Source organism: Diaporthe citri (genome assembly GCF_014595645.1).
Source record: "Diaporthe citri strain NFHF-8-4 chromosome Unknown scaffold_3, whole genome shotgun sequence".
Classification (NCBI taxonomy): Eukaryota; Fungi; Ascomycota; class Sordariomycetes; order Diaporthales; family Diaporthaceae; genus Diaporthe; species Diaporthe citri.
Window position 1 is genome coordinate 2,291,349 of NW_025064848.1, and position 20,574 is coordinate 2,311,922.

At 56.1% G+C, this 20,574-nt stretch overlaps 6 protein-coding genes across 6 annotated transcripts; 3 read left to right on the forward strand and 3 right to left on the reverse strand.

Annotated features, from left to right (window-relative positions):
• Positions 1-551: 551 nt before the first annotated feature.
• Positions 552-2,107, reverse strand: INS49_008237 (uncharacterized protein; the record flags this gene model as incomplete). The annotated part of the gene is made up of 2 exons (XM_043168982.1): positions 552-1,758; positions 1,818-2,107. The coding sequence occupies 2 exons, from the start codon at positions 2,105-2,107 to the stop codon at positions 552-554; spliced, it is 1,497 nt and encodes a 498-aa protein (XP_043026662.1).
• Positions 2,108-3,917: 1,810 nt separating this feature from the next.
• INS49_008238 (uncharacterized protein) lies at positions 3,918-6,027 on the forward strand (the record flags this gene model as incomplete). Its single annotated transcript, XM_043168983.1, has 2 exons — positions 3,918-4,799; positions 4,855-6,027. 2 exons carry the CDS (start codon positions 3,918-3,920, stop codon positions 6,025-6,027), a joined length of 2,055 nt encoding a protein of 684 aa, XP_043026663.1.
• Positions 6,028-6,384: 357 nt separating this feature from the next.
• On the reverse strand, positions 6,385-7,729 carry INS49_008239 (uncharacterized protein; the record flags this gene model as incomplete). The annotated part of the gene is made up of 6 exons (XM_043168984.1): positions 6,385-6,596; positions 6,662-6,716; positions 6,796-7,071; positions 7,125-7,363; positions 7,424-7,497; positions 7,617-7,729. 6 exons carry the CDS (start codon positions 7,727-7,729, stop codon positions 6,385-6,387), a joined length of 969 nt encoding a protein of 322 aa, XP_043026664.1.
• An 898-nt stretch (positions 7,730-8,627) lies between these two features.
• Positions 8,628-12,094, forward strand: INS49_008240 (uncharacterized protein; the record flags this gene model as incomplete). Its single annotated transcript, XM_043168985.1, has 3 exons — positions 8,628-9,038; positions 9,101-11,275; positions 11,330-12,094. The coding sequence occupies 3 exons, from the start codon at positions 8,628-8,630 to the stop codon at positions 12,092-12,094; spliced, it is 3,351 nt and encodes a 1,116-aa protein (XP_043026665.1).
• A 287-nt stretch (positions 12,095-12,381) lies between these two features.
• On the reverse strand, positions 12,382-14,911 carry INS49_008241 (uncharacterized protein; the record flags this gene model as incomplete). The annotated part of the gene is made up of 7 exons (XM_043168986.1): positions 12,382-12,842; positions 12,907-12,985; positions 13,158-13,522; positions 13,674-14,250; positions 14,313-14,577; positions 14,659-14,747; positions 14,819-14,911. 7 exons carry the CDS (start codon positions 14,909-14,911, stop codon positions 12,382-12,384), a joined length of 1,929 nt encoding a protein of 642 aa, XP_043026666.1.
• A 2,769-nt stretch (positions 14,912-17,680) lies between these two features.
• INS49_008242 (uncharacterized protein) lies at positions 17,681-19,026 on the forward strand (the record flags this gene model as incomplete). Its single annotated transcript, XM_043168987.1, has 3 exons — positions 17,681-17,996; positions 18,061-18,726; positions 18,815-19,026. The coding sequence occupies 3 exons, from the start codon at positions 17,681-17,683 to the stop codon at positions 19,024-19,026; spliced, it is 1,194 nt and encodes a 397-aa protein (XP_043026667.1).
• Positions 19,027-20,574: the final 1,548 nt, after the last annotated feature.

Sequence of the window (20,574 nt, forward strand, 5' to 3'; positions counted from 1 at the left end):
TCGGCTGGCTTTTGTTCTGTTTGATCTTTGACTACAGCGGTACTCGGTCTCTCCTTGAAAAGGCGGGTGGGCAGCATGGACGATGCGCTCTCATACGGTTTGGGCATTTTTCCCTTTGGACAACACACTTTGCACGGATGGTTGGCCTGGCGAATATCGGATAAAAGATGGAAGACTATTTCTCCGTCTACATTCTATGTATATTACCCCCGGGAGAAATCCCTCGTTTCGGAGAAGTAGGGCTGCGGACATCCCACTCCACGACAGCTTGTTCATTGCTGAAGGCATATGCAGAGACTTAATGACACTTACATTGCCTCGATATTATATGTTCTTGTATTGTGTGTTCATATTTATACATACTTATGACACATTAAACAATACCACTGAGCGGCTAGATATGCACACGCCCGCAATTTGGCAACCTTGCTCCTGATGAGATCCCAACCTAGAATAACCACCAAACAAACTCCGGGTATCATTTGCAACCAAAACCACCCTATGCCAGTTCCCCATATTTGCCAGCCCCTTGCCCTGCTAACAGGCCCCTCCTATTGCGAATAAAGCGACTGGGAATAAGTCGACGTGAGCGCGACATCCTCCAGGTCGTCCTCCCTGCCGCCGTGGTTGGTCTCCCTCTTGCTGGGCTTCCTCGGCGGCAACACGACCGACGCGACCTCCAGCCGGTCGTCCTCCTCCTCCTCCCCCTCGTCCCGCTGCTGCTGCTGCAGGCGGGCCATCTCCAGCGCGCGCGATATCCTCTTGCTGGACTTCCTCGGCGGCTCCGGGATGATCGACACGCGGTCCGCCTCCTCCTCGGCCTCAAGGGGCGATAGCGCCCGCGACTCGGCCGTGATGTCCTCCGAGTACCGCCTCGCGGGCGGCAGGTGCGGGTCGTAGGGGCTGCTGGTCATCTGCGCGGCGTCCCTGGCGACGGGCTCGTGGCCGTGCTCACCCGCCGAGCCGCGCCGCGAGGGCGAGCCCTCTGACGAGACGTCCGAGGGGGCGATCAGGGCCGACGAGAAGATGACCTGGCTGATGTCGCCTAGGTCCTGCCGTGAGTCCCTCACATTCCCGTGTTCCAGGTCCGTCAAGCCAGTCGCGAAGGTGCCGACCGTCAGCCTCTTGCCCAGCTTGGACGTCCTGTTCCCATCCTGCTCGGCATCGTCGCCTTGCATCCTGCCGCTGACCCCGTCGTCAAGCCATATCGCGGGGTGGAAGGCCACAAGCGTCACGATTGCCTCGGTTAGCATGACGCCTTCGGCTACGAGCCATAGGATCTGGTCCCTCGCAATCGGGCTGCCGATCCCACCCCACGCTGCGGCAGATCGATATGCGCACCTCACAAGAACGCAAACGCCGGCGAGTGGAAGAACGACGAGAAAAGTCTTGAAGCGAGGCGTGAGAGGAACATATCCAGCTCCGTCCCTGTGGAAGGTCGTGTACCCATATTTACGGTCTGCTCTGCCAGCCTTGAAGTAAGCGATGGCGAGAAGGCTCAGCGCCGCGGCAAGCGAGAGCGTCTGCAGCAGAAGACCGGCGTACATGACATCCTGTCCCGGGCCAGCCTGCTGCGGTAATGTTATACCCCAGGGGCCGGCTTGTTTGGCGCGTGAGAAGGTCAGGCCGAGCCCGACGGCTTGGAGCAGACCGGCGAGGAGGTCTGACCATATAAAGACTCGCATGTGGGCGTTAGGCGACAAGACGGCATGCTCGGTTCCGAGAACATGGAGGACCTGGGCGGCGCATAGATGTATTCTGTTTGATACTGTCAGTCCAAGAATTGGTGCAGCGTTGAATTGTGGGGATCGCGTTACCCAATGGTGAGAAAGACGGGTGCTATGACCGACAGCCCGAAGTTGGTAGTGTAACTGACGATGTACCACTCTTGTAACCGCAATGCGTAGGCTATTATTTCGAGCATACACGTGATACTGAGAACGAGACTGAACGGGATAAAGCGCTGCGTCTGCCACGAAATAGCAAGGCAGCAGGTGAGACTGGCTGCAATAATGGCGAGGAAGAAAACACTGGCAATAGCGTTGCCGTTGTTGCTGTAAGGCGACTGATTCACGTCCAGCCACAGAGGGCCCGATGGAGCAGCCATGATGTGCTGCTGAAAGTCCAAGGACAAAACAGAGTAGAAAGTGATGAGAAGAGATGGACCAACTCGGCACTCACAGCGAAGAGAAAGCAGGTCGGGCGGACTCACTCGAGTGTCGCGATATACGGGAGGCTGGGCTGGGACCACAACAGAAATAACACGACAACACAGCAATCGGCGCAGGGCACATTCTGATCGGCGAGCACAACCTTGCGCAGGTCCATATTTAGACGTCACCGTGTTTGTCTGATTCTCCGGGGCGGAGGAGGACGAGTGCAGCGCAGCAAGAGAGCCGAAACTCGTGAAAATGGATCCGCAGCTGAGGCTTGTTTCTCCCCAGTCCGAGGTTCCTGGCCGGGATGTTGGCTGTTCGATGTAGATGACTAGCTCGCTGCGAGGCCTGCAGCGCCACCCGGCAGCCGGCTCCGCTACGAATCAGCGGAGGCTGTCGAGGCCGATCGTCACCCCACAGCCGCAGCGTTTGCGTGGCACCTGAGAGGACCTGCGCTTGGCCCCTTGTGGAGGATTTCCTGGCCCATTATTATACCGCTCGCTGCCTTGCTCTCTTGAGGCCTCTGCTGCCTGTCGGTTCTCACAATTACGAGCGTCAGAGGGGCGCACCCAGCGGCTTGCAGACACCATAACGACCGACCCCTCATAGGTCAGTCCAACCTGCTGTAAAATGTGCACGGGCAGCCACAAGCTTTTGATGTTGCTCGCAATCGGCCGTGGGCGTCTTTGCATGACCGGGGAGGAGCTTGCTGCCCTGGGGCTCATCCGGTTGTGCTCAGCCCGCGTGAAGGAGTGAAGGACGGGCCGTGGCAGGGATGTTCGCGTCGTCACGACCCTTGGAAATCCAAGTAGTATGGGCACGCGAGTTGCTCCCAGTCACGCAACCAAAAGCGTAATGGGATCCGTGAGGGCTGGCGCGGCCACTGCTCCTAGTGTTCACCCAGCATCGTGGTCCAGCAAGGGAAATCCTCATTCTTGCAGGCAATGGCCAAACCCCGGTCGAACAAGTCTGCACGTTATCAAGAGCATCAGACAATTGACGGCCGATGCCGTCGAGAGAACAACCATGGCCAAAACAGAGGTGACAATAAGCAAGCAGCTGGCTGGTGCTGCATCTGGGTACCGTGTTTGACATGACATGGACACCATCGCATACCGTATACGTACCCGAGCAGATCAACCACAAATTTCACTTCCTTGCATAATCATCGCCTTCCTTCCACTTGAGGCATCGAGATTGCCTGCTCATGTTGTATCATTTGGAATTTCCGTCCAGCCATTTAGTGCTGCGTTTGGATTTTGACTGACAAGGAGACAAACCACACAGATAGACACTGCAAACATTCCAAGACGCAAGCCAGCCAGGCAGAACGCGTGCTCTGCCTGCGACTTTAAGTTTTGTCTCAATCAGCATCTACGCGCTCGCGAAATCTGAAGGCGCACGGGCCACTCCAGTCTAGGGTCCGCGGCAGGAGTGGAGCGGAGTTGGGGGGTTTTGCCTCCACTCCCTCGCGTGCTAAATTTCCTTCTCGGAGGGGAAAAACCATCATCTTCAACCCTTCGTGCCTACAAGACGATTGTGGCCGATATTGTTGCCATTCAGACGCTGCAGCTTTAACCAGAACAATACCTAGGCAGCTTCATTTCCTTCCCTGGAGAACCTTAACATGTCACATCTGCTCTCTCCAGAATCCTTGATCTCTGCTTCGCTTGACGCCTAAAACCCGAATCCTTGATCCGACAGGCATCCTCAACTACCTCGACGTCAGCAATCACCAACTGCGAACTTGGCCCTCTCCCCATGGCCACACACACACCCATAAGAGCAGAGCGGCGGTCATCGCCATCCGCCAAGAGCTCTGCCTTGAAGAGTATCCTGCGCACGAGTCTGACAACCTTGGGCCGTCGCATGAGAGAAGACGGAGACGACGAAGACGCCGAGCCCCAGAGTCCAACCAAGCGTCGCAAGACCGTCGTTTTCGACATGAACTCCAACACTGTGCAAAGCATCGCACCCGCGACACCGGCTGAGTCCAAGGAGAAGGCCGAAGAAATCAAGCAGGCAGTGGTGAGGTCTCTCAAGGAGCACAGCATGGGCGACCAGGAAGGTTACGACACCCTCAAGGGAACCTTCGAGAACGACCGACGCCGAAGACAGACTCCAACCTCGAGTCAGGTCGAGGATGAAGTTGACCCCTCCGATCTGATACACTACGTCAAGGCTCTCAAGGTGTGCGCACCTCAGCTCGGGAGATCCTGCTCAGGCCTTGTGCACGAAGTCCTCAGCATACCATGGCTGGGCCGACCTGACGACTTCGTGACCGCCTACATCGACTTCCTGGCCAACCTCGTCACCGGCCAATCCATCTACCTCAGCAACGTTCTTGGTATGCTCGTGGAAAGATTCCGGTATTTCAGGGAGTTCGAGTGGAGGGCAGGTTACTTCCCTGACGTCAGCTGCGATGTCATGAGACGACGCCTCCATCGCGCACTCGCCCATGTCCTACAGCTGTTTCCCGCGGCCAGGCGTGTGCTTCTGTCCCTGGTCAACAAAGAGTTCCCCTTCTCCGACGAATCCAAGAGCATCCATATGGCATTCGTACAGAACTTGTTGCGCCTACGGGAATACGCACCGGACATGGGACCTGAGATCATGGAACTGATCACGGATCGGCTTGTAAAAGTGAGTAATGTCCCCCCCCCTGTCTCTGTTGAGCTGCCCGCTTACAATACCCTAGATTGATGTGCAGATTCAAGTTGATCTGGACGAGGTCGACGACGACATTGCTGCCGGCGTAATCCAGCAGCTCCAGTCCTCCAGGGCTGACGACGCCGACGATGACGATTTGAGTGATGTTGAGAGCGTTGCAAGCGACGAGAGTGATGATCGCCACGAGCTCAGCGGCAAGATCCTGAAAGCGGCACAACACATCCAGAAAATGGACTTCATCATGAATAGCCTTTTCGAGCTCTATGAGCCAGTATTCGCCGAGCCCGACTCTGATGGTGCAAGAGACGTTTTCGAGAACATGCTCACAGAATTTGTCAACATAATCCTTCCCACATACTCGAGTCGCCACACCCAGTTCCTCATTTTCCACTTTAGCCAGCTCTCAGAGGATCTCACAGACCGGTTTGCTGGAGTACTGCTCGACATCGCATTCGGCAATCAGAACTCGATGATCACGAGGCAAAACGCTGCCGCTTATCTTGCCAGTTTCGCAGCTCGTGGCAAGAGGGTCCCTGCCGAGTCTGTGCGAACGATATGCACAGTGCTCATCAAGCACATCGACTCATACCGGTACAGACATCAAGCGACTGCACGCCCAGACCTGAGGAGATTTACCCCCTACTACGCTCTCTTCCAAGGACTTTTATACATTTTCTGCTTCCGATGGCGCGATCTGGTCATCGACAAGCCCGACCTGGTCGACCCGGAGGATCCCGCCTCATATATGGGCCAAGATCTCGAGTGGATGGAAGAGCTGCGCCCACTCCTTCGCGCGAACATCTGGTCTGGGTTCAACCCCCTGCGGGTTTGCCATCCTACCATCGTGCAAGAGTTCGCCAAGCTTGCCGGTCACCTTGGCTTCATGTACGTTCACGACAAGATCGACGCCAATCGGCGGATCTACCTCTCGTCGTACGTCTCTTCGAGCGTGGAGGCCTTGCGAGAAACAGCAAGTCACAACCCATACGACGAGAGCTGGCTGCAGCTCACGCCTTACTTTCCCTTCGACCCGTATCAGCTTCCCGAGAGCAGGCATTGGGTCGACGGCGACTACATACCCTACGACCCCTTCCCGGGTCTTGATGGAGAAGAAGATGAGAGTGATGATGAAGAGCTCCTAGAGGGCGATGAGACGTTTGAGGAAGACACAGAGACGGATGAGGGAAGTGGCAGACAATAAGGCGATCAGAGGCGTTTCAGGACCTCAGGGGAGAGGGAACACAAAAGCATTTGGTCAGGCGTTTAAGGGGCACAGATACCAAGCATCGGATTATGGAACAGCGTTCGGCGGCGTTAAAGAGAATTTAGATGTGACATATGTCCTTTCAGAAAGGCCATAGTTGTCAGATCTCTGAAGAGAGATGTGTGCCACCAAATCTGAAAAATCACGTCAACTTGAAAGGACCTCTTGAGTCGTTATGCGTGACTTATTGATTACTAGGGTATCTCCAGGCCGAAACTACACCTCCCTCTTCTGTTCTGTGATGGCTGTGCGGCGTGACTCTGAGCGTCCCGCTGCGTTGTGACCCATGTCTCGTCACTTCCTATCCGGCACATCCGCCGCAATAATGCGGAGCTGACCCAGATCGCTATATGCAAGGTGATACCGAGTCGGAGCCCAAGAGACGACAGGAGACGGGCTAGCCGTCTTGAAGGTGTGGACGCGCTCGCCGGACTCGCAGTGATAGCACTCAATCCCTGTGCCCTCATCGCTGCCGCCAACCACGTAGTAACCATCCCAGGTGAAGCCTGCAAAAGGGCAAAGCGTCAGCATCACCCATACGTTGTCATGGAACCAGGTCGGGATAACTCACTCAGGCTCTTGACGGGCCCAACCATGTCCGTGAACGACCGCTGGCAGATCCAGTCCTGGGTGTCCCAGAGGCAGATCATGGAGTCGGTGCCGCCGGAGGCGAGGTAGCGGGCGTTGGGGCTCAGCTCGACGGACAGGCAGGACGAGGTGTGGCCCTTCATCATGTACTCGTCGGGTGGCTCCCGGGCCGTCGACCCTGGACCGGTCGTAGTTGTAGTGCATGAGGGGCTGGAGGTCCGGGTAGGACAGGACGCGCACCTTGCCCTCGCCCGTCGACACGAATACCTTCTTGCCGCCCCAGCAGAAGGAGATCTGGTTGGTCTGGACGGGCTGCTGGTGCGAGGCCAGGGGCGCGGACTGCGTCGGGGACAGGATGTGGAGCTTGTCGCTCTGGCGGTCTGGGGTCAGCCGCTGCTGGAGGGGGGTAACAGGTGCTGGACGAGGTGGGATCTCCTTGTTCTCACCTTTGTGCCCACGATCAGGGACTCGCCGTCGGGGTGCCACGCGAGGGTGAAGGCCTCGCCCAGGCCCTTGACCTCGTTGACGCAGGCTTTGGTGCGGACATCCCAGAACTTGACGACGCCGTCGTTGCTGACGGAGCAGAGCTCGGCGTCCTTGACAGGGTTGAAGGCGACCTTCTCGATCGGGGCTGCGTGGCCCTTCAGCTCGGTGGAGAAGCGAACATTGGGCTTCTCTGGGTTCCCTAGGACTCTCGTCAGGTCCCAACCCGGTAGGCTATCAAGGGTGAGATTGGTCTACTCACAGACACGTAGCGTCTTATCAGCAGCACCGGTGGCGATCAGGCTGCCTTGAGGATTCCATGCGATTGAACGGATGCTGGTAAGAGTCAGTAAGCCTGCAATATTGCTACACCGTTTCCTCCCGTTGGCGAACAATGGGCCTTCTTGGGGTGGCGAGGGTCATTGTAGACGCAGGCTGGCAGAGGACGGACGTACTTGTGAGATGAGCCACCTCTTGATGTGTCGGAATATGCCTGAGCTCTCTGCTGGCTGAAGTGACTTGCAAAGTTCTGCTTGAAGATACTACTTCGAGGCTTCAGAGGAGCCATCTCTGCTGCAAGCGGCAGGGCGCACGGAGAATAGGAGAATACGGAGACAAAGGGTGGTGATTTGGTCGTCAGACTCGTCCAGGACTCGTCCTCGGTCAGTATCTGCAGGTCCAACAGGATTTAAAACCTAGGCTGGTTTGACATACCAGTACCAAAAATTGGGTTGGTCTTTGATATGCCCCCTCCTGTCAATGGGTTTCAAATTATGAAAGCTTCAACAAGTCCTCGATTGAGTCGCTCGCTTTGTGGCTGCAAGACTGGGAAGATAGACGAGCTTGATGTTGAAGAGCACGGCAGAAGCAGGGGAGAGGCTACTCAGGGATCAGGTCCTCACATATGGTCTGTGTCATGGAAGTCTGAAAGAGAGTACAAAAGCTACTTGACCCTCCACAAACATGTCACAGAATCCTGGGGTATGAGAGCCGTGAATGGAGTCTGAACTATACCAGGAATTGATGCAGCTCTCCACATAGCCCAGCTGTCTTATGTAGATGCCATGGGTGCTTCTCATGAAGCTCAAAATGCTGCTCTTTGCCTAGTGCCAAACCTCGGAGGTGCCTAGGTAAGCTTCAGCCGGCCAGGGCCCTTGGGGATTCCCATTGGCCCACTTGTTACAGGGCCCTGCAGGCGGGAAACAGGGCTGCCAGCTCCACTAAGCTGATCCCAACCTGTCGTCACGAACAAAAGGAAGCCTTGCTCAGCCTGCGCTGCCTCTCACCACATGTCAGTCACCACCTCTGTGCGCCTTGATTCCTGACCTGCCACCTCACACACAAAGACCAATCAAGATGAGCTAAATGCTGGCAGTGGATTCCGATCACACGCGCACCCCATACAGCAGCCATTGGACTGGCACGAATGAAGACACATCCTGCCTCTTGGCTCCCAACAGCCAGCCATGTACTGGCCCGTTGGCACACCTCGAGTTTATGCCACCAGCAGCACCCAGACTGCCAGTTTCAACCTCGTCGTCTCCCATGATGGCCTCCCGCCTCCTCCAGCTCCTTCTGAGGAAGTCACAGACAAGGCTGACAAGGCTTCCCTCCTGACCTCCGACTCCGCATCCGCCTCGAGCTATGACATTGTCCCACCCACTCCCGTCACCCCAATAACGCCCCAGACGCCCGGAATCAACTCGGTAGAGCACGACCTGCTCGACTCTGCCTCAGAAGCCTCCACCAGCAATGAGCCAGCTCCTGTTCCCGCAGCTATACCGCTCAAGGAACCGATTCTGGCATTGCGTGTTGCGCGCCCGGGTCATTTGTTCGCCGTCATCACCGCGACCTCCATGACCATATGGCAGGCCAAGGTGCGACGCATACTTTGACCCAGCCCTCGAGTGCCCACAAGCAAAGCTGACAATGTGTGTAGCCCACCGTAATACTTGCTGTCGTTGTGCGGTCCGAGGCTTCCCTCGATTCCTACGGCACCAACCTCGACCTCCTGCTCAGGCCCGACTCCGCCATATTCGTCGTGCGAACCAGCCGGGGTTTCCTCATTACGTATTCGCTGGCCACCGATTCCGAGTCGCGAGTCTATAAACCCTACTTTACGAGTCATACCAATGTTCAGCGACGGCGGCAAAGCCACTGGGGTGGCCCGGGGCACACTGCTCCCGACCAGATCCTCTGGGGGGCTGGGGAGGGCCAGGGCGTGCGCGACATCAGTGTGCGATTCCGTATGGTCATCAAGGTGGACGCCGGCATAGTGAGCGCCCTCGCGCTCGACGACGAAGTGGTCGTGGCCACGCAGAAGCCAGCCGCGGTACAATGCATACGCTGGAGTCCAGACAGCTCAGGCAGCCAGACGAGCACCGAGCTTTTGAGCAAAATGGCCTGGCTCGGGAAGAAAGTGACCGTGACCGAAATGACGAATGACAGGTCGATGAACCTGTCTACTTGGATCACAAGCGATGGTAAGGCGTACGCTGTCCAGCGGACGCCCAAGGGTCAGCCCAACCCGGAGACTGGCGAGATGGACCTGAAAAGGCTGTTCAAAGGGCATTGTTTTCACACTCCACAGGGGAAGCACGACCGTGGGACACATGCCGTCATAAACGCTCGGTTCTCGCTTATAGCGCTCGGGTGCGAAGACGGCGCCATCCGAGTTTATACAGTCAGGGATTACTCTGGCAACGTCCCTTCGTCCCACATCCACAGGCTGTCTGTATCGGAATCTCATTCAGGCCCATTGACTACGTTGAGCTATTCTCCCGACGGGTATTGTCTGTTTGCAGGCTACGAGAAGGGGTGGGCGACGTGGAGTGTGTACGGGAAGCCCCTAAGCAGCAGCTTTGGGGTCGATCAGCATCTCGTGTCCAGGCATGACGAGCAATGGATCTCAGGCATCAAGGACGCGTCGTGGCTCGGAGGCGGCTCAGAGATCCTCCTGGTTGGACTGCAACACGAGGCTCTCTGGCTGCTGGAGATGGCAAGAAGCGCCGTCACTGGTTGCTATAGCTCCTCAAACATTTTCCGGACCGTCCTACAGAGCACGTCAAGCGTCATGATCTACAGGGGATACGATCTCCCAGACATGAGCACCATCTCGGCAGAGCCTTTCCTTTGGCATACAGCCAGGATACCAGCGAACTATCTATTGAATCAGTGGCCAATACGGTGTACTGTCATCTCTTCAGATGGGCGCTATTTGGCTGTTGCTGGCCGTCGTGGCCTCGCTCACTACAGCGTGAACAGCGGGCGGTGGAAGACGTTCTCCAACACGGATATGGAGAACGAATTCCAAGTCAGAGGCGGCATGTGCTGGTACCAAAACGTCCTGGTGGCTGCTGTAGAGGTCCAAAAGTCCTACGAGTTACGGCTTTTCTCGCGAGAGAAGGATCTGGACAATGCGTCTGTCGTCTACGTCCATTCCATGCCCGCACCGGTCGTCCTCCTCACGCCTTCGGGTGAAGACTCACTTCTGGTCTACACCTACGACAACCTCCTTTACCATTTCATATTCGCCCCATTCGGAAGCTCTGTTCGGCTTGTGCAAGTCGGCCAGATTGCCTTTCACGGCATTGTCAGGTCTCCCGCCAGGGTACGGGGCCTGAGCTGGGTATTACCAGAAAACCAACTCGTCGAAGGCGACCCTTCGCAGGATGTTGCCGTCGCATCAGTGCTATTTCTAGTGGACGGCAAGCTTGTGTTGCTGCGACCTTCATTAAATGAGGAAGGTCAACTCAAGTACGATATGCGAGTCATCGCGCAGAACGTCGAGTACTATGTCTCCATGAAAGACCAGCCATTTCTAAGTCCGATCGGCCCCCCTCGCACGAATATCCCCGCAGAGGCTGAGAACGAGGATCTGTTCAATTCCTTATGGATGTTCGACGGTGGAGATCTGAAGGCCTGGTCAGATATGCAAAAGGTATTGAATGCAATCTCAGGCGACAACCACCGCGAGCTTCCTCCCGCTGTTGCCATAAACATCGACTTCTATCCACTTTCCGTTCTGCTCGAGAAAGCTATCATCCTCGGTGTTGAGCCAGACCTTGTTCAGAGGAGGGATATCAACTTTTCGTTCTTCCGCTTCTCAATACGGGTAAGTCTTGCACAGCCTCGCCTCATCCTCAACCCACTAATAACAGCAACTCAGACCAATCTCTTCCTGCCTGAAATCCTACGATACCACCTCATCGCCGGAAAGTCATTAGCAGCCCTTTACCTCGCCCAACAGTACCAACATCTGGAGTATTTCGCGCACGCGCTCGAGGTCCTCCTTCACCATGTCCTCGATGAGGAAGTGGACATGTCACCCTCGCCCCCTCCCGAGAGCGCGATCCTCCCTCGCGTCCTATCGCTGCTCTCGTCTTTCAAAGAATATCTGGACATCGTAGTGCAATGCACCCGCAAGACCGAAGTACGCTCCTGGCGTACCCTATTCGCATATTTACCCCCACCGCAAGAGCTCTTTGAAGAGAGCCTTCAGCGCGGAAGCTTGAAGACTGCCGGCGGTTACCTGCTTATCCTGCACACATTTGATGAGCTGTCGTCTGCGTCGGAACAGAGCGTCAGGCTGCTGAGCAGGGCGATGAGGGAGGAGGACTGGGAGCTGTGCAAGGAACTGGCGAGGTTCTTGGCCGCGCTGGACGAGACGGGTGACACGCTCCGCGAGGCGCTGGAGATGGCCAATGTCAGAATCGCGACCGGGAACAGAGAGGGGGAGGAGGGCATCGGCGGGTCGCTTGTCGCGCGGCTGGAGGTCCCACAGAGGAAGATGCTCAACGGGTCGGGCTCGGGATCCGGGGAGTCGAGTAAGACCGGTAGCACTGGCAGTGGGAATGGTGGGAGCCCTGGCGGGGAGCTGTCAGATGCGAGTGCGAGCGTTAGCGGGGAGAGTGATGCCGGGACGGCGAGATGATGCCGGCCAATGTGTATATCAGCCAAAATGATTCGAATGGGCATTTGCATGATAGATCAGGCGTTCAACTTTTACGAAGTAAATACAGCCTTCCACAGTTGTGGAATTAAGATTCTTTTTTCGCCGCGGAGGGTAATTCTGGTTCAATAAAATGCGGGTGAGAAGGTGATGGATACTAAGCTGCTGAAGGACACTGTTTACTTTGGCTCAAAGGTATGTATATACGATACTTTATCTACCAAGCCTGTTGTCTCTATCAAACTTTGCCTCTACAGAAACAAAAAACCTCATCTCATCCCGATATCCTGCCCCCGCACCTCCTGCCCGCCCGAGCCCGAGCCAAGTGAGAATCCCGCGCCGCGCCTCCGTCTCCTCAGCTCGCGCAGCTTCTCCCCAACGGTGACGACCTCGCCATCCCTCCTGGCGCGCTCGCGGCCCTCGCCGAGGTCCTCGAGGTTCTTGTTTTCGAGGCGCAGGGGCTTGCCGGTCTCGCGGTCGAGCACGCGCCGCTGGATGTCGGGCAGGTAGACCCAGGAGCACACGGCGCCCATGGCCATGAAGAGGGAGAAGAGCAGGAAGATGAGACCCTGACGCGTGGACGACTTGTAGCCCGCGTTGATGCCGTAGACGACCAGCACCGCCACCATGCTCCCGATCTTGCCTGCTGCGGCCGAGATGCCGTGGCAGGTACAGCGGTATGAGGTTGGGAAAATCTCCGCGGGTATTATGAAAGTCAGGGTGTTTGCGCCTACAGTATATTAGAAGACACCTACATAGCGAAGTTGTCATTCAGCTGGTATGAAACTGCTTACCAAAGTTGAAGAAGAAGTGGCAGATCGCGACGCAGACGACTGTCGCTGGGGCGGAAGAGGTGTGAGCGACGCCATAGTACTGCGACAGAACGGATTAGTTGAGTTCGCGCCCACTGAGGGAGATCGACGGGAAAATCTGGCGTGCTGTGTGAAGCGCCCAATGCACCTGATGCTGGTCGAATACTTCGCCAAACATGAAAAGGCTTTGGGCACAGCACGGAAAGGTGACTATGTCGTTGGGTGTTACTTACAACCCCTCCAGTGATGAGAAATAGGACCATCAGCAGCAGGAACGACGCGGTCAGAAAGTGTCTGCGGTGCAGGCGGTTCGCCGCGAAGGTATAGCATGCAGTGCCGGCGATTGATGCAATAGACACCGTGAGGAGGTACTGCTTGGCCTGGTCCAGAAGTGTGTCGTAGATTGTCGAGCACGGCTTGGCATAGTCTGTCTGCCATGCTGGTATGCCGTACTCGTTCCATAGAGGTATTGTGGAATTCCCACCGTCGAGGGTGGAGTTCCAGCAAGACAGGTCGGGTGTGACGGCCGGCTTGAGGCTCGTCGCCCAAAGATCCGCGAGTGTGCTGCCCTTGTCGAGGGAAAACCCGTAGAAGCTGACTGTAACAGCTCAAGTTAGCTTCCTCCAACGACTTCCGCTGCTAGGCACTCAATGGCAAGGCAACTCGGAAGAGAAAGCACAAGTCCTGATGCATGTGGTGACTCTACAGACGGGTTTAGGGAGTGGAGGAGTCGATAGTCAAGCACTTACCATCCAAGAAGAACCATGTTGCACTGGTTCCTAATAGGTAGTACCAGTTACCATCGGTGATGAAATAGTTGTACAGGTCCTCACGGGAAAACTGGATCGGCATGAACTGGAAGGGCTGAGCCTGGAAGCCCCCAGGGGAATAAGGGCTGTCAACATTGACAGCAGGAGGCGGTACACCATATACCCTCTGCGTATCACGAAAGGCAGTCCCAGGTTTTGCCTTGACCTCCAGGCTGTAGAGACCACAGTCGTACAAGAAGAATCTGAAGATGATTGCCAGGAGAGCCGGGACGCAGCCGGACCCGATGACGATCCTCCAGATACCGTCGATGATCTGCTTGCACTCGTGTTCGTACTTGTCGTTGATCCCACACTGCATGCCCTGTAGGTCGTACCGGTTGTTCTGCCCTATTACCACCCATAGACCGACGAGCTGGGCCAGTGCCTGGCCGACTGGCTGCATCATGAAGACGGAGGAGATCATGGTGGCCCGGGACGAGGTGCTAGACCATTCTGAGGTGATGACAGCACTGAGAGGATATTCAGCGCCGATTCCAACGCCCATGACAAACCGCCACTGTTTCAAGTTGGATGTTAGTTTGATGTCAGTCGACATCTCTTCTGGGAAGTCCGACTGACCCAGGTGAACAAAGCTAGGAATGACATGTCGCCATAGCCATAGCTACTTGTGGCAACTCCTATGGTCGAGACGATGACAAGTACGAGCTCGATGCCGTACAGTCTAGTTCGTCCATACCGATCAGCCAGATACCCAAAAAGTATCTGGCCACACACCGAGCCGAAGAGGGTGAAGAGGTTTATGACGAGGCCAGGCCACCTTTGATCGGGAAAGTAGACGAAGGTGATCGATGTCAAGATGACGTTGCTCGCGAATAGGTTATAACTGCGTTCCTGTCAGCCCCCAGAGCTCGCTGTCTACAAGAAAATAGTTGTGTAGATGCAGAATAGGGCGAGTCAGACTTACGAATCAGTGAGGAACCCGGAAGCAGCAACACCCCAGATTCTCAGGTTCCAGGAATTCAGGTCCAGCTCATAGCGTAACTGCTGGCGGTCCTGGGAGCGTGTGTTGGTTACTTGAAATGCTTACACATACACGAGGCTGTGTCTGTACAGAGGAGACTCACCTGTAGGTCTCTTGGGGGCAGAGCAGAGCTGTCGAAGCCCAAGAACCCGCGGTTCTTCCTCGCCGCGTCGTCTGGGTACATGTTTCGCGGCATTTTGTACAAAGTGGGCCGTCTCTAGCACCTCAATAGGGCGTGTGTACGCGATTAATGAGGTTACAAGCGCTACCAGGGGAGATCTATCGAGGATATTCAGGCGGCCATTTTGTGAGACATAAATAAGTAGTAACTCTGAGGGTAGTGATTCTCAGTCGGCCGTGGCCAGTGCTGGGCGAGACAGCCAACAACACAGCAAGAATATGTGCTGTCTGGAGAATGATAGAGGCAATGATAGTATCGGCGTTCGGCCTCAGCTCCCCGCGAGTGGGCGTAGAGGATCATGTATGAGAGTTGCGAGGCTGCAAGGCCGAGGCTGGGTCAAGCCATGCCAGGAGTCCCGATTGGGTCGACGCTGCAGCTGGGGCTCGAGCTGTGTGTAGCCGTAGCTGTGCGTGTGTTTTGGTGAGGTATGGGTATGGGTATGGGTACGAATGGGTACGGGCATGGACATGGACATGGACCTGGATCTGGATGTGGATCAAGAACCCGTCAAACGGACGATCAGGACGATCAATGGAACGGGCCAGTGGCAGAGCGGGTGTGGTTCAGGACGGGGTCGGGCTCGTCGAAACGTGTAAATCCGAGGCAGGAAGTTTAAGTCAACCAACATCAGCCAGTCGCTGGGGTGGTTACGGCAAAAGACTGACGCCCCAGACATGGCCCGTTGCACCTGCCTATCACATCGGTGGCTGGCCTCACGCACCCGCCTGCCTCTTGCCTGTGGCGTCCACCACGCAAACACAAAATAGACACCGGGGCATGTTGGGCACACCACCCAGAAGCCAATTTGCTTTTTTCTTTTCTTTTCTTTTTCTTTTTCTTTTTCTCTATCTGCTGCCTGTCTTGGAGGCTGGCCTGGTGCTCCAGTGCTGCTGCCCCAACATGAGCGCATTGCCCACGTGGGGCAGGTGCGACAGACGATGAACAGCCCGGTCGACGGCGCAGGCAGCTCGATCATCACTAAATCTGGGTGGACTACACGGTACATGGTACATTGGCCGTGGCCCCTAGTAGTTGTGGTCCGACGTCAACAGCTCATTGTCAGTGGCCCGTTGCCCAATGGCTCGTCGATCCACCAGCACCTCGTCGAATCGGTCCCAGCCAAGCTGTCACAAACACAAATTCCGGGGCACGCCCGAACCGCGGAGAAGACTCCTGTTTCTCCATCACGACGAGCAATGATGATTATAGAGCCTCGTCCCGCCGGGAGCGCCCCGGTCTTGGGCTTTCGGCTGTTTCTCTTCCGCACGCTCAGAATAAAATTAGAGGCGGGCAGCCAACACCGGGCCGGGCCAGATCAGACATTGGCGATATGTTTCTTGAAGTTTTGCATCCGCACCACCTGCATCATCAATCCCCCACCCTTCCGGCCCCGACACAGCTCCCGGCTATAGGCTTGGCAGCCTCATGTTTCGTGCGCGCTAGGTACCCAGCAGCCTGGTTCTGGGGTGCCACACAACTTGGCCCTCGCCGCTGCGCATTGCTGCACCACGGCTGGCCCGCAATGTCACTTCTTGGTGTGCTTGGGTCGTGCCAGCGGCATTGGGGTTGTTTCATCAACATTCTATATTAAGATCGCTCACTGTCTCGTGCCTGCGTCTTTCCGGCACCCGTCCTCGCTGCCGGACCAATTGGCCATGCGACCCAGCAAGCACCCTCCGCCGCCAGGGGGCTCAACCCTCGGGGCCATGAACGCTTCTCAGACAGGCCAGCAGCTATCGGATGGCGGGGGATCGAGAGTGGTGCGAGGAAGGGCGAGGCTGCGCCAGTGATGCCATCAGCATGCAGCCCGCCCGGAACGGCTTAGCCCGGCCGAGTTGCAACGGTGCAATCCCGTCGTCGGATTCTGGCATGTGCTCGTGTGCCGGGCTCTATTTGCTGCATCCCGCCATCTCCTGGTCCGGGGCCCCTGAGCCCATCTCGACCACCCGGGGGACCACCAATGGCGTCCCGCGATGGCCCCGCTCTCCCTGAACTCTACTCTCCTTGCCGGCCTGCATGCCCTGCGCGGAGTACGCTCGGCAACATCAACACCCTGCTCCAGGCCTGGGAGACAGTGCCACGGCCAGTGAGGAGCCAGAAGAGACACATGGCAGGGAGCAGAGCAGAACAGGGAGCAAGCAGCAACGAACAATGCAAATCATCCATTCTCCGATAAGATACCCAGACTGGTGATCTCAACCTCATCTACGCCTGCAGCTGCGATGGGCCCGCCCTGAAACGAATCACACAGCGCAACGGTTGACCCTCGAGCTCGGCCACGACAGAGATGCTTTTCTTGTCGCAAACTTAATCGCTGCCTCGACCTGCCCAAGTGCTCTTGGGTCTTCAACGGCTGCCTCTTCCAGTGAAGCGTTCGCTCTCTCCCGGGAAACATCCCCCTGCGGACTGTAGCTCATTGGCATGTAGCTGTCGTCGCTCCTTCACCCTCATCCGCCAATATTGTTTTGCTCCACGGAAGCCTCCCGGCCTGCCAAGTCCTCCCGGCCTGCCGTCTGCCCAGGCGCACCTCCCATATATCTTACCGCCTCGTGCCGTGAAGGACCACGCCCCTCAAGCCGGCATCGCGGCCGCAAGCATTCCCGGGATCTCGAAAGTCTTCTCGGGCCGTGCTGCTACTGTAAATTTCATGGAATCGATAGCATGCCCTTCGATACGGACCACTCTCTACCTTAGTTTTGCCATTGGCGAAGCTCAAAGGCAGCTGGGCTTCAAGACGCCCGGGGACTGATGCTCCCAGCCATGGCCTCCTCCTCCAGTCGATCCATGCAATCCGGGTCCTCATCGTCGTCCTACGTCTCCTCATCTCTAGCTGTCCCGTCCCTCAGTCGAACACATTCACACCTCACGCAAACTCCAACAAGCTCCTCCGTCTCCGCTGTGACTTACGAGCCCTCGTTCCGGGTCACATCACTCCGTCCCTTGGACCTCGGGCCCCCGGGCTACCAGGCTACCATTACCCTTTTCGAGCGCACACCGCACGAGCGCACAGTTTATCTTGGACCATGGGAGGTATTAGAGGGCGACACCCGCCGAGTTGTCTGGCAGAGCAGCTACCAAGGCGAGATCTTGGAACAATTCCGTGCGTACGACTGAAAAGACCATCTATAGTCAGCGTGTGCTTACACTCATAGCAGTCCCATTAGGCCTCCCAGCACAGGCGCAACCTGTCACGCTACATGGCCAGCATCGGCCCTATTCCGACCCAGCGGAGATGGAGCTGTTTGTCACATTCCGAGAGCCATACAGGATACGATATACCACCGCCGACGGTACGGTGGTCCATGACGAAGTGATCGAAGTGAGATATGAGTTCACTTCGATCGAGGGCTCGATGCGATTCCAGGGCGACCTACGAAGACAGGACTTTGTCGACTACTTCGACGTTGATGTTGTCTTCTCCGATACCCACGGCAGGACGGACTCACTAACAGGGGCCGTACGAGGCATGGCGACAATACAGAGAATCAAATTGTGGAGGGACCGGCTCTCCTTGCACCACTGCCTTACCTTCTATTCGAACAAGCCGTCGAATCGGCGCGAACGGCGGTACCGAGAATATCATGTCACCGACTTCCAAGAGGAGCTCAAGAATCGCGACGACAAGCACAAGGAGTGCCGGCTAGGCGCGATAGGCAGACGCGGGAGCGCGCCCAATGCCGTCCGCGCGAGGAGCTTCTCCCTCTCGTCGCCGTCCTCGTGGCGAAGCAAGCAGAGGTCGGCAGAACGAGGCTCGGATGCGGGCCAGATATCCACGACGACCGTGCCGCTGGATATTCGCTGGCTGGGGGTCCGCTTCACGCGAGAAAGTGGTCAGTGTTCTCACGCGTTCCTCTCTTCCTCGAAAGAACATGTCTTACGCCATCTTTTTAAATCTGCAGCTGCTGACTGAGAGCCCAGACTACCGCCGCTTCGTTGACCAGTGGACCTTTTGCCACATCGCAGACGCCGCACTGCGCGGGATGCCGTTTGCACCGAACCGCATCGAGCTCCCCATGCCTGCGCTGCGATCGGGCCAGGTAGCATACGAGCTCGACGCGACAGAGGCTGCCAGGAGCCTACCAAATATACCAACTGTGCTGGGGCCAGGGAACAGCGACGGCGGATCCTGAGAACTAGACCAAGTCCACCATTTCAGACTTGTCTTCGGTGATGGTATGGCTGGCCTTGTCGGTCAGTCAAGAGGGTGGCTCTTTATGAAAGTAGGGGAGTTCATGGACAACCAATATCGGGAGAAGGGGAGGGGGGCAGGCAATGTGAGCAAGGAGTTTGATACCCAGGCTTGGCTTTTGGGACGTGGGGTGCGATCAATTCAGCCTTTCCACGGCCATTGCAAATCAGACATGCCATGTCGAGATCATCGGCAGAGACCCGACTCAACAGCGCTTGGTGACTCTCTCTAGCACTATGCTGCTTCTCATCTTCCAGCTTGGCCCCTCATGGTCCACTGCGAGATACTCTAACGTGCCATGACGCAGCGCGTGACTTGGAATATTTCCACAGCTTGGGGATGAGGCTGTCACGCGGCCAGGACATCACAGGCTCGGGTGGCCGTCCTCCCTCTTCCTCGACGACGGAGCTGTGCATTTTGCCAGAGGGTTTAGGAAAGGGACGCAGCTAGGTTTACAAAATGACATAAATTAAACACGCAGGCTGGGCATTCTCGACGTGATGTAGCAAGAGCTTATCAGTAGAGCGCATGGTGCAGTGACGAGTCGTATAGGTTCGAAACTGCGTAACCTACCACTATTACCGTCAACTCTTGTCACAGGTGAATATTGTCAGAGTTCGGATCGTTGATGTGGAACAATAATTACTTCATGCTTCTTCCTTTTCCCTTTTAGCAACTCTTTTGTCTACCCCGCCCTGTTCTCCGTCCCCTGGCATACACAGGAATCATGACGTGCAAACCCATTTGCAAACAGGCTGAGAATTCATCTCAGGAACAAGCAGTACTCAAACGGCACGCTCGCTTCAAGCAACTGACGTTCCTGGAAAAGCCCGAAGAGTAGCAATCCAAGACATTAGGTCGCATTTGGGCTGAGCACACCAGACTTGGACAAGCCTGCCATTATAAGTGGGCAAATACCTATAGCGTGAAACACAAGCGATCGCCTCATTCGGAGAGACTGGCATACCCTCTATCTCTAACACTGAGCTCACCGGCCGGTTCTCAGCCCGCGGTCAACCAACCAGTCCCACCTCAGGCGATCCAGCCGGAGGCGTTTTCTCCCCACATGGAGCAGCTGGCCCATGACTGAGATGGTGTAGTACTGGGGCTCTTCCAGGATAGCGATGGCAACAGGTATCACCGTGCTTTTACCATGTACTTGTCTACAGAAAGATGAGCAGTCAAGGGAAGGAAAGGGCTCCAGCTTGTGGTGTACTTGTGAAGATAATTATGTTGCGCAAGCGCCAGTACCCGCTAGAGAATTCGAACGATAAAAACTTTGCTAGGACTCCCTACTAGACTGGATAGGTGCCTTTTCTGCACATAGATTACTGGCCAGATACAAAAACCTTTGCTAAGCAGAATGTTGGTCTGACAATGCTTGGGAAATAGAGCGGAGGGAAACCCAGGGAATGGAACACATTTATGATTGTGTTTGGATTAACTCATTTAAGAGTAGCGAAGCTTGAGAGATTGTCAGTAGGCTAAA